Source organism: Schistosoma haematobium, chromosome 6, assembly GCF_000699445.3.
Source record: "Schistosoma haematobium chromosome 6, whole genome shotgun sequence".
NCBI classification, from domain to species: domain Eukaryota; kingdom Metazoa; phylum Platyhelminthes; class Trematoda; order Strigeidida; family Schistosomatidae; genus Schistosoma; species Schistosoma haematobium.
In genome coordinates, this window is record NC_067201.1 from 20,064,698 (window position 1) to 20,077,588 (window position 12,891).

General features: G+C 36.0%; 1 protein-coding gene across 1 annotated transcript in view; it reads right to left on the reverse strand.

The window, feature by feature from the left end:
- Positions 1-2: 2 nt before the first annotated feature.
- MS3_00008738 (uncharacterized protein) overlaps positions 3-12,891 on the reverse strand; it is a gene marked incomplete at its 3' end in the record, with an annotated part of 47,694 nt that continues 34,805 nt past the window's right edge. The window contains exons 3-7 of the mRNA XM_035729670.2: positions 9,358-9,509; positions 8,148-8,465; positions 4,217-4,473; positions 1,897-2,055; positions 3-641 (exon numbers count right to left, since the gene is read on the reverse strand). Of these exons, the coding sequence (XP_035586351.1) occupies positions 3-641; positions 1,897-2,055; positions 4,217-4,473; positions 8,148-8,465; positions 9,358-9,509 (1,525 nt within the window). The remainder of the gene's footprint in view (positions 642-1,896; positions 2,056-4,216; positions 4,474-8,147; positions 8,466-9,357; positions 9,510-12,891) is intronic.

A 12,891-nucleotide genomic window follows, 5' to 3' on the forward strand; every position in this document is an offset into this window, starting at 1 on the left:
GATTAACATATTTGAACTGTACAAATATGTGATGAATTTGATAATTGTTGTGTTGTCATTAAACTCTCATTGAAATGATGCGATGGAGAATGTTCATTTTGTTTATTATTCGTATTCGTATTCGTATTATTATTATTACGTTGATCATATAGGATAGTTGTATCTTGACTTAATAAAGTTGAATTTAATTTACGTTTCTCTAAATGATGTTTATTTTGACGATAATCATGATCATTTATATTATTACAATGAAACATTCGAATATCATCATCAGCATTTTCATCAACATTATCAATATTATTAGTATTATCAGCTGGACGATATGATAATTCAGATGATGTAAAATAATCTTCAAAATAATTACATAAAAAAGCAAATGTTGGTCTACATTCTGGTTTAGCATCCCATGTATTTAACATTATTTCATATATAGAATTAGGACAATTTAATGGACATGGCATACGATAACCATTTTCTACTTGTTGTAATGTTTCTGTATTATTCATTGATGGAAATGGTACTTGTCCATAAGTAATAATTTCATATATAACAATACCAAATGACCATACATCTGATTTAATTGTAAATCTACCCATTAATGCAGCTTCTGGTGCAGTCCATTTTATAGGAAATTTAGCGCCCTAATATTAAAAAGAGAAAAAGGAAATGAAAGAAAATAAAGTTACGTCATCAGTTTAAATTAAAATGATATATAAGTAATAGGCATCTTTACCCCTTGTATACTTTAATAGTAAATAATATCCATGATCATGTTTCTTAACGCATAGTTTCTATGCAACTTAATTAGTGAACTAAAATAAAACCAGTATAGGGGTTGTGGAGATTATTAAGTTTTTGATTGAGATTATGAACCGATTGATGTTAAACCACAACTAAAAACCTCGAAGCATTGGAGGGCCGTTTCGCGCATCTACGATCCTGCCTCGCGGGATTCCAACCCAGGGCCTTCAGTCTCGCGTGCGAACGCTTAACCTACTGGACCACTGAGCCGGTATTCAATGGTGTTAGTGTCTAACATCAGCCAATCCATGAAATTGCGCGACCATCTTCCATTGTACTGAGGTAGATACCTGTTTCTACCCGACATGGATTAGCTCCACAATAGGACGAAATGGCCATCCAGTGATTCCAGGTTTCCAACGATGGTCTAACATCGATCGGTTCATGATCTCAATAAACTAAAACCAAATTTAGACAAGTACGTTCTAGTGATTGAAATAAATCACTTGGAGTTTGTCTGCTACGTTGAAGTATAATTACAAGTAAACCTTGTATAACCATTTCGTGAATCTATACACTGGTAATTTGTGGATATTCTAGTGTAAACTAACTAAATATGTGTATTAATTATAATAAAAACTTAATGATATTATTAAATTACTACAATCTCCACAGAAACCCTATCTGGTTATAATCATAATATGCTTACTAGTGACTGTCTCCAAGAGGTATTTCCTGGAGTTCTAGTGAGAAGTTGTGACCAGTGAGATAGTAACTCACTGAAGACAATGGTGGAAGTCCGACATTAACACCATTAGATGCCGGACGGCTCAGCAGTTCAGAGGTTAAGCGTTCACGCGCGAGATTGATAGGTTCTGGGTTCGAATCTCGCGGTGCGGGATCGTGGATGCGCACTGCCAAGGAAGAGTCCCGTAGTAGGATGGGACGGCCTCCCAGTGCTTCCAGGTTTTCCATGGTTTCCTAGATTCAATTGACTTATAAAGCCAATTATTCAAGATATTAACACTACTGAACTATTAGACTTGGTTGTGTTTAACTTTTCGATTTTCTGAATGAGAATTCATGGAAATTAATAAAAAAGTTTTTTTCTTTTAAATAAAAACTAAAATATTCAATCATTTAATAATAAACTACTTGTTTAGCTGTATATGTTTCATTTCCACTATCAATAATTCGAGCTAATCCAAAATCAGCAACTTTCACTGAATTATTTTCACCGACAAGTATATTTCTTGCGGCTAAATCACGATGAATATAATGCTCCTTTTCTAAATAAGCCATACCACTGGCAATCTATGAAGAAGAAGAAGAAGAAGAAGGAAGAAAGAAAAGGTGATGATGGAAAAAGTTGCAGGTATATAAAAGTTTACTAATGAAATACACTCAATTATTAAGTGATATTGTGGGCTTTTTAATAGATTCATTGACAATAAGGTGTAATTTTTAATGAAAGATTGAAGTGATTTCTATATGTCTATAAAATCGAACCTTGGATTACTATTATTATTATTTGTAAAATGTTGCTTCAGGATTGGGTTGCATCGACAACTGAACTAACGATAGGGAGTGAAGTAGTTGAGCGTGTCGACTGCTTCACTTGGGAGTTTCATCAACCTTTGCGGTCTGGTGTGACGAGATCTCAGCACGGATACAGAAGGCCCGACTAGCTTTTTTCAACTTACATCATTTATGGCGTAGGTGAGATATCCGTCTACCAACTAAAGGACGAGTCTGCTGTGCAGCAGTTTGTTCCGTCCTACTTTATTGGCTGTGAAACATCGCCGGTAAGAGTAAAGGATGTTCGTAGGTTACTAGTATTCGTTCATAGGTATCTTCGAAGCATTGCTCGTATATCCTGGGACCAACGAGTAAGTACTGTAGTTGCTAGCGAACGGATATTAGGTAAGGATTGCAAACCAACTGATGAAGTAGTGAGAATTCATCAGCTGAGATGGCTGGGACGCGTGTTACATATGCCCAACAACCGACTTCCTCGGCGTGCGATGTTTTATGGTGTAGGAGTAGGTTGGAAAAAAGTTAGAGCCAAAACAAGGTAGGTGTAGACTACCTGGTTGGGATCCTCGATGGTTAGAGACATGGCACAGGTGCACTCACGTTGTACCTTAACTAAACTAGTTGTGAGATCTTGCCGTGATCCAATCTTTACCATTCTTCAAATGTTATGAATTTGTTTCAGTTGTTTAATTTTCATTTTTAAAGCAATAGAAACATGTAAACAGTGCTGGAAAAAAGTTAAAATCACATAACATCTACTTAGATGAATTTTAATTCCAATGTTGTGTAAAATAAGGGGATTTCAGAAATACGTTTCAGGATTTCAACCTTCTGAATAAATTATAAACAGTGCAGTTTAACCATGTCGAGAGTGCGGAATGGAAGATTGTCGTCCAATATTTTGAAGTGTTCAGAATGAGACAAATAGATACCTGCTTGATGGTCTAAAAGTTAGACATTGGAGAAAGGTCTTGGATTCGATTCCCTGATGTGGGGTCGTGCATGTGCACTACTTAGGAATCCCATACTGGGACGAAACAGTGTCTAGTGCCTTCAAGATCCCAGTGGTGATCTAACTAAGACCAAGTCGAGATCTGATACCTATGAAAATGCTATGATCTTCACTAAACATTGTACTGTTAAAAATTATAAACAATTCAGTTAATGGATTAAGGGATAACTTCAGTGTAGCTTTATAATACTGGTGAACATGAGGACGCAAAAAATGACGTTGTAGCTTTCTGTGTCCTATACTTGACATGATTAAGTAGGTCGTCCAAATCAAGGATTTTTTTTCCTTAGAAACGTAATAAGTTTTGATATTTATAATGATTCTACATGAATTACAAATTTCCCATAGTTATTCGCTACGTTGAAATAGAACATTTTTATTATGAAAATTCATTTATTCGAAAGAAGATTAGTATAAATTTGGATATTTTAGCGGGTCATAAACTATTTTCTATCGTCTTTATAATAATTATGCTCAGACTTCTTGAATACTCGACTAAATGATGTAAAATAATTGTCTGAGAATTATGTTTATGAAAATCGTGGTCTTTTTAAACCATAAATCTCACAGAAAAGTACCCAGTTAGAGACGTTACCACTGAGTTGGATGATACGGGATCGAATCCATCAGGGAGCATCAGTTCCCTCAAGATTACAGGTACACTTTGCGGACGAGTGCCAAGTAGCACGAAACCTGGGTCCAGGGTTTCCTGTTGACTACCTCAGACCACCATCTTATCTCAACATAGTGCACACAATCTCGAGTCATCTAGACTGGTGGCCACATTGAAACTTGATCGATAGGATTCGATTTGCACTAAGAAGGACCTGACATACATGACATTGATCACCATCCAACGATTAATTAATTGTAAACCAATAAACTATAGCACACATAAAATATGAAATAATTATGATTCCAATTTACCTGTGCCATCATATCAATTAATGGTTTCAATCCTAATTCTTTGCCAGGACCATCACGTAAATATTTTAATAAACTACCATTTTTCATTAATTCAGTAATAATATAAATTGGTTCAGCTGTAACTACAGCATATAAACGTACAAGTCTTGGATGATGTAATTGTTTCATAATACGTGCTTCTTTAAGAAATTCTTCTTTAGTCATTGTACCTTGTTTTAATGTTTTCACAGCAACTTCAATAGTTTCATTCCATTTTCCTGAATATTTTCATTTAATAAATAATTATAATAATAGTAATAAAGTGATTAAATTAATGAATAAGAAAATAAACTTTATAATGACAATCTGAAATATGTTTGAACAGATGGCATAAGAAGTTAGTATCAAATACTTTCACAGAATGGATTACCTTAGTGAAATAGAAGGTGGTATGGAGATGCGCCACATAAATCATTCGATTTGTGTAAGGGTTTGGATACTGCCCGTGTGCTCGAAACGAGGCAGGAGGTTTTCTTAGGGGGCCACACTGGGAGCCTTCGACCTAAAGGTCTAATCCATAAGGCAGTGGAGCAACGTCAGGAGATGCAGTCCCATGGTAAGCCAGTGACCAACGATTGGTTTATACTCCTTTTGTTCCTACAGGATCGTGGAGCCCATGCTTCGGTTTGAGCACCCGGACAGTATTCCAGCTCTAACACAAATCGGATGATTTACGTGGCGCATATCTATTTGATGCCTCCTCGTACAAATGTTTATGTGTTTCAATAAAATAAATAATAAATGTGCACCATTGATTTGGAATCATGACAGATTCCTAGTGATCGACTGGATCATGAAGATGTCAACGTCTGAAGGGAAACACGGGATACAATGGACATCTAAGATGAAGTTGAACGATCTAGACTTCGCAGATGATCTGGCCTTTCTATCCCAAACGCAACAACAAATGCAGGAGAAGACGAACAGTGTAGCAGCAGCCTCAGCAGCAGTAGGTCTCAATATACACAAAGGGAAAAGCAAGATTCTCCGATACAACACAGAATGCAACAATCGAACTACACTTGACGGAGACGATTTGGAAGATGTAAAAACCTTTACATATCTGGGCAGCATCATTGATGAACACGGTGGATCTGATGCAGATGTGAAGGCGCGGATCGGCAAAGCAAGAGTAGCATATTTACAACTGAAGAACATCTAGAACTCAAAGCAACTGTCAACCAACACCAAGGTCAGGATTTTCAATACAAATGTCAAGACAGTTCTACTGTATGGAGCGGAAACCTGGAGAACCACGAAAGTCATCATCCAGAAAATACAGGTGTTTATTAACAGATGTCTACGCAAAATACTTCGGATCCGTTGGCCGGACACTATTAGCAGCAACCTACTGTGGGAAAGAACAAACCAGATTCCAGCAGAAGAAGGAATCAGGAAGGAGCGATGGAAGTGGATAGGACACACAATCAGGAAAGCATCCAACTACGTCACATGGCAGGTCCTCACATGGAATCCTCAAGGCCAAAGGAAAAGAGGAAGACCAAAGAACACATTACGCCGAGAAATGGAGACGGATATGGGAAAAATGAACAAGAATTGGATGGAACTAGAAAAGAAGGCCCAGGACAGAGTGGGTTGGAGAATGCTGGTCTGCGGCCTATGCTGCATTAGGAGTAACAGGCGTAAGTAAGTAAGTAAGTAAGTAAGTATTGATTAGGAATCAGGGTTTTCTAACTTCCGTAGGTGGATCCTCCATATCCACAAACACGGTTAAAGCGCCTTTAGTCCTCTTAATTTATCAGACAACAGTAATTCTATAAGAAAGGAATGAGCAGGACTTCACTGTCAGTGACTGTATACGCGTGGCCATGTGAGAGCATTTCAAGAGGGAGAGCTGACTCTCCTCACTCTTGGCCGTACCAGGGCATTTGGAGCCGATGAATTAATAAACACTAAGTAGATTATTATAGACTATATTCATGGATAGTTTTCAATGAAATCAATCTAGAATCTTTAAGTTTGTTAGTTCAGCTAGTTATGGAGCATGAAAAAAATAAATAAAAAATAATTAATCGGACAAGTACACGCTTCAGTAGCCCATAATAACTTAATGGGTTAATGGGTAATATATTAGTTTGTGAAATGAGTTTATATTTTATCAGGAAATCTCATTATATCGGACCACAGATAAGCTTAACCGATGAGTTTTGCATTTTATTTCCATACACAGTCATTCACAAAGTTTTCCTTCAGTCTTGCGACAACTTATTTTTCTTTCGAAGTATTTAGTTATTCGAACTGTGGCTGTATGGATAAGACATCTAGGAAACCTGGGATGCGTACTGCTGAGGAGTCCCAGGTTTTTAATGGTGATCTAACATCAATCGGTTCATGATCTCAATGAAAAACTTAGTAATCCCTATACTGATACATTAATTTTCCAGCAAACTGTTAAAATTCACCAATAATTGTCATATAGCAAACACAAATCATTTTTATAATAATTCACTGATAATGACATAAAATATAAGATAATGTAGGTTTCAATGGTAGTAGTTAGTAGTAGTATCGGTAATTTTAATTTAATAAACCATGTAATGAACCAAATACGAGGCTAACTAATAAATTCAGTTCACTTATATTACAAACTTGCAAACTGATTAGTTGCATATTAAAACATTAATTATTTAAGGTATATATATAAAGTGCAGTATGTGCTACTGATGTTGACAGATATAAGTAGTATGTAACACTGATCAAAAGTGGAATGCCTGGAAGCAGAAAACCAAATTGAAGAGAACAATAATGTAAACAGAGAGTAATTGTAATAAAAACAGGAATGGAGTTTGTAAGAAACGATTCAAAGGTGTGCAAATGATGTACTTAATGTATGATTTTTACATTTTACTAAATCACTATGTGGTTATCGCCCACCAAATCTTCGTTCACTATAAAAGTATTCGATTAATTATAACATTATTTTCTCTTTCTGAATAGACGATACCTTGTAAGCTTTAATATCAAGGGCTGTAAAGGGATTTCTTAGGGTGTTATGAAACAATAAAGTTGTTGATTATTAGTGTGAGATGTATGAAGAACTAAGCGCTTTCTCATCCAACCTTTAAAAAAGACTATACATCAATGGTTGTAGGTTTGAAATCATTATACTGATGTACATTAACAATAACTTATTACTCTACGCGTACGTATTCCATGTTACTTATTATTTAATAGGAATAAGCTTCTTTTGTTGTATTGTTTGATCGGATATTCTTCCATATTTTCGTTTAATTTTATTCTAACCAGCCGACAGATAGCTACCATTTAACTCTTACAAACAGATCTGATTCTAACAGTGAAAGATAAATTACATCGTTTGGTTTAAGGTAATGTCAAGGCACTTCTACTGTATAGAGTGCAAATTTGGAGAATTACAGAAGTAATCATCAAGAATATACAAGTGTTTATCAACAGTAATCTGCCCATAATACTTGGGATTCATTGACCAAAAACTATTAGCAACAACAACCTACTGTGGGAAAGAACAAACCAGATTCCAGCGGAAGAAGGAATCAGGAAGAAGCGCTGAAAGTGGATAGGATACACAATGAGGAAAGCATCTAACTGCGTCACATGGCAAGTCCTTACATGGAATCCTCAAGAGCAAAGGAGAAGAGGAAGACCGAAGAACACATTACGCCGAGAAATGGAGACGGACATGAGAAGAATGAACAACAATTCGATAGACCTAGAGGGGAAGGCCCGGGACAGAGTGGGTTGGAGAATGCTGGTCGGCTGCCTATGCTAACGGGCGTAACTAAGTATGTAAGTAGGTAAGTTGAAGGTAATTAAAGCTAAACACTACAAATTTATACTTTATAAATTAATATCATAAACTATCTCAAAATACAACAGTATCAGTACAATTTACCTTTCCAAACTTCACCAAATTGACCAGCACCTAATAATTCAATTAATTTCAATGAGGAACGTGAAATTTCCCATTGATCTCTTGTTAATCTTGATAAATCAGTTGGTACAGGAGGTGGTCTTGGACATGGACGTGTAAGACAACAACATAAACCATCCGCTTGATTAGAATAATGAATAACTAATGATTTTAAATCAGGAAAGACTTGTTTTGTAGTTATATACACATCACCAGTTTCAGAAGATTGTTTAATTTTATAATGTTTTACAGTTTCACCTCTTTGTTGTTCTGTATCACGCACTGACAAGGATAGAGCACCTTATGTTCAAGAGGAAAAGAGAAACAATAATAAAATATTTTTAAAAAGTCATGAACCACAGAAAATTTAGTATTTAACTGTTCCTAACTGTAGTCGTCCAACCTTGCTACACTTAGTATATGCGTGTCCAAATCAGCTACTAATCAGAACATGATATACTTACTTTCCGTAAATCAGATTTTAAAAAATAAACTTGAATCTTTTTTACTTTACAGTGAACCATACTCATGAGACTTGTGTTTGTAGATTAATTGGTAAGCAAAGTTATACACGTATGGCATAAGTTCCAAGCATGTTGAAAATTTAAGATGATGGTTGTTTGGAGGTAGTCGACAGAAAACCCTGGACCCGGGTTTCGCGCTACTTGGCACTCGACAGCAAGCTGTACCTGTAATCTTGGGGGAACTGGTGCTCCCTGACGAATTCGATCCCGTATCACCAAGCTTCACAGTCAGACACGTTACCACTGGGCTATCCGGGCCGCGACCACTCAGTGATCAATCAATTATGATGTTGAAAATTTAAGCACTCCTTTATAATGATTGGTACATGCAGTAGATACCGAAGTTGTTCTACTATCTAACCGTTCATAATACAGTATCTAAGTGAGTGACAGTTACATTCGCGATCTACTTGTCAACCAATAAAGCTGAAATACAGTAATGAAACATAATTGGAAATCGGCTTTTATTGGTAATAATTCTTTCTGGATCCCTTCATAGATTATGGCGGGTACTAGGCCCGGATAAAGGAGAAAGACAATTAGGAGCGAGGTTGTCAAATCAATCCCGTTAAAAAAGAATCTTGGTGAGAAAATGCTAACCAGAGAAATTTATTTAAACAATTTATCATCAGTAAAAAGCATATACAAAGGGTGAAAGAAGCGCTTACCATTTGTTGTTTCACTAGCTCGAACCAGAAATGTCCCACGAATATTTCCTTTTAATAATAAAAGACGTTCTGAATCTTTTCTTGATATACTTCGGAAGTACCAACTATAGTTCGCAGGAAGATGATGCACCGTTAATGGCAAGAAAAGAAGACTTAATTGAGAAACATGGTGATATAAAGGATATTAAATATAAGTCAGTCATAATCAACGTAAGGATTAGCATAAATATGCACTAGTTGACAAACCACATTAGCAAAACAGGATAAAATTGACAGGATAGACAGTAAACAGAGTCAGAATAATTGAAACAGTAATGATAGTCAGAAAGACCGGACACCATATAGGTTTTAACGCTACAATCTGAATAGTACAGCTCAATCCTGTGGTGCAACCACACAGGCACCAACCACAGTGGTGGACCATTCGCACCATTCATATAAACATTCACATCACATGAATAATTATTCCGATCAATGATCGCGTGAATCAATGATGCACAGCACGAACAGGCCAAAGTCAACCCATCCCGCCTACACAACAGTCAAACTCATTAATGTTAGCAATGGCGACAGGCCTTACAATGTCCCAATGACAATGGCCTTGAGAACAGTGAAAAGCAACCACCATTATGAATGAAATCGGTTAACTAGCAAACTAATTTTGCACATGAACAGTCAGCAAAACTTGCCAAAATAATGCCGAACTATCCACAATACCAATGGTGAACCTTCAGTCTCATATGAGACCTTCAGTTCTACGTAGCAATACAGCTTATATAAAATAGCCTGACTTGAAGCGTTCAGGTTTAAAGAACGCTTAAAACCTATTGTCTCATGTCGGAATACTATTACAAGAACATGAAGATTATTTTTATCGTATTAACGAAGTTTTCACATTATTTTTCCAGACTTTTCAAACCCTGAATTATGGGGTAGGAGTATCCTTTTTTTTTTCTTATTCCTACTGTTTAGATTAAATAATAGTCAAATGGATTGATCATTTTATTTTCTTCTTTATTTTAGACTAATTAATCAGAGAGAAAATTGTAATTTGTAATTTTTAGAAAAAGAGAAAAAGAATAATCTGTCAAACATTTAGACGAACATTATTGTTCAAAAGGTTAAACCGAAATAAACATTAATGTTATAGTTAAATGTTAACAAGAAGAAGAAGAACCATAATTGTTTTGTTTTTCGAAATGAAAGATGAAGATCAAAGAAAAAAAATGAATGAAAGTAGAATGTTTGTTGGTGTTGGCGTTGTTGTTGTCCATGTGAAATGGATTAATAAAGTTAACGTTTCATTTCTGGTTTTTCGTTTATAAGAAATTTATTAGTAGTTTAGGTGGAAACAAAAGAGCTTACTGTTGAAGTGATCCAGAAAACTTGCAAAATACAAGAAAGACTCAGGAAACACTAAGAAGCATTTTATCTAGTCAGTGTTCAGTAGAAGTTTAGCCAGAAACATCAAGAAAGTGAAAAGTCACATTTCGAGTTTCTGACTGACTGATTACTATACTGCTACTATGTTTAGTAGCATGCCAGAATTTTCGGGAAACACAAGGACACCTAAAATACTATAAAGACCCTATATTTTCTGTACTTAAACGAACCTTTGGAGTAAAGTGCTTCTCGTATATTTTGCGCCTTTTCTCTCATGTTCAGGTCACTGTGTAGTTCTAGCTTGGGGGTTACGAGAATAGCTTAGGAATTGAATAGTGTTCAATTAGCAAGACTTACCACTTACTTGAATATTTGAGCTACCTGTTTCTTCCATTTAGATATTTCAACAAGTTATCAGGTTTTTTTCGTCCGTTGGTTTTATTATGCTTATCAGTCTCGTAACCTATTCGGGTGTGTTTCTGAAAAGTGTACAACTTTTCGCTGTACAACTGACGAAGAAGAGCTCAATCAAAGATATCGTGGTTGTTGCCAATATGAATTAAAAAGAATGAACATTATACAGATGTTTATTCCTGAATTGCTAACATCTAACTGGTGATCAACTCAATATTTATGGCACGGATCGATCAAGAAATAAGAAAAGTTAACTTACTAAAATACTTTGTGCTGAGGATTCTATAGTGTACCAAAAATATTATATTGAATAAAGCCGACCGTTCTTGCTACCTTGACGTCGTGATCGGGCTTGCCTATCGTGATGAACCAATCGAGCTGTACTAACTGGAACATTCGTTCCTCAATGTCCTAACGTGCCAGTTGAGGAACGCTAAGACTAAACACCGCAAACTCAAGGTCCCAAGTCCTACTCCCGATAGTACAGAGGTGTGACGGCAGTAAGCTGTTTCCTTCAGACAACCAGCATGACAGCGATGCTGCCGTCTCACAAGGAGGGGTGGGGTTGGACAAGGTCGACCCTAAAGATACACATCTCGCCTTATCCCACGGATATCCGTCTCCGGCAGTAAGGTCTCAACAAGTATGGAGCTAACATGAAAATTACCCACAGAGAGGCCGTGTGTGACCGAATTCAGGCAGTTGTCTCTTGGGCACTGCGGTCACACTCTCAGGTCACTAAGACCACCTTCAATCCAATTTCATTTTTAGGTACCTTCAGAAGAACCCTTTTACGGTGTGGGCAACCGGGAAGTGATAACCGCCCTCATACTTCTAACAGCACTCAAGACTGATTAACAGTAATGTTAATGAACACAAGTGTATCCTCAAAGAAAGATGGGAAAATATTTGAATTTTAACAGAATGACAATGTGTGTGTGAGGGGGGTGAGAAGAATGGAGTAGTTGAATAAAATATTTTATTCATTATCTAACTTGGAAGTATCTTCTATCATAAAAATGTATTAAAGGCAATGAATACTCATAATAATACTTCTCTTTGTTTAGATTAAATATCACGTTTCAATAAAGAAACAGAAAATTATCTGAAATAAAGCTGGGGGTGGAATAAGCAAAGAATAAATATAATACAAGGAAAAACAATATTTTGTTTTACCTGCCTAAAGTCACTTAGTAAATAATTAATTCCATAATTTAAAAGAGAGGGGAAATAACACATGATGAGTATGACTGAAATGCAACAATGTATAATAGTAGATGTAATTATACTATGCTTGTACATATATGAAATACCTATCAAAAGTACTTGTTTCCTTCCCTCTGCACTCGACAATATCGAAAAATTTCATGATGGTATCGTTTTGTTTTCGATACACATAATCAGATTACACAGTCAAATAACTAAGTTAATTATCACATGCAATGGAATATGTTCGTCCGATATGGAAGTTAGACATGTACACCATTATAATTGACTCAGTGGTCTAAAAGTTACGCGTTCATGGCACGAAATGCACTCATCCATTTGGCTAAATAGAGTTTATGCATTATAGCTGATGTCAGTTCGTGATGAAAACCTTCAATTTAATTTCTAACCTTAACTATGAACCATAAATCATAATCCTAATTCTCTACACTGGTTTATAACTCTCATTTGGTCCTAGTTATTAGGTGATCACTTTCAAGGTCACTTTGGCGTCACTCAATAGTCATCCAT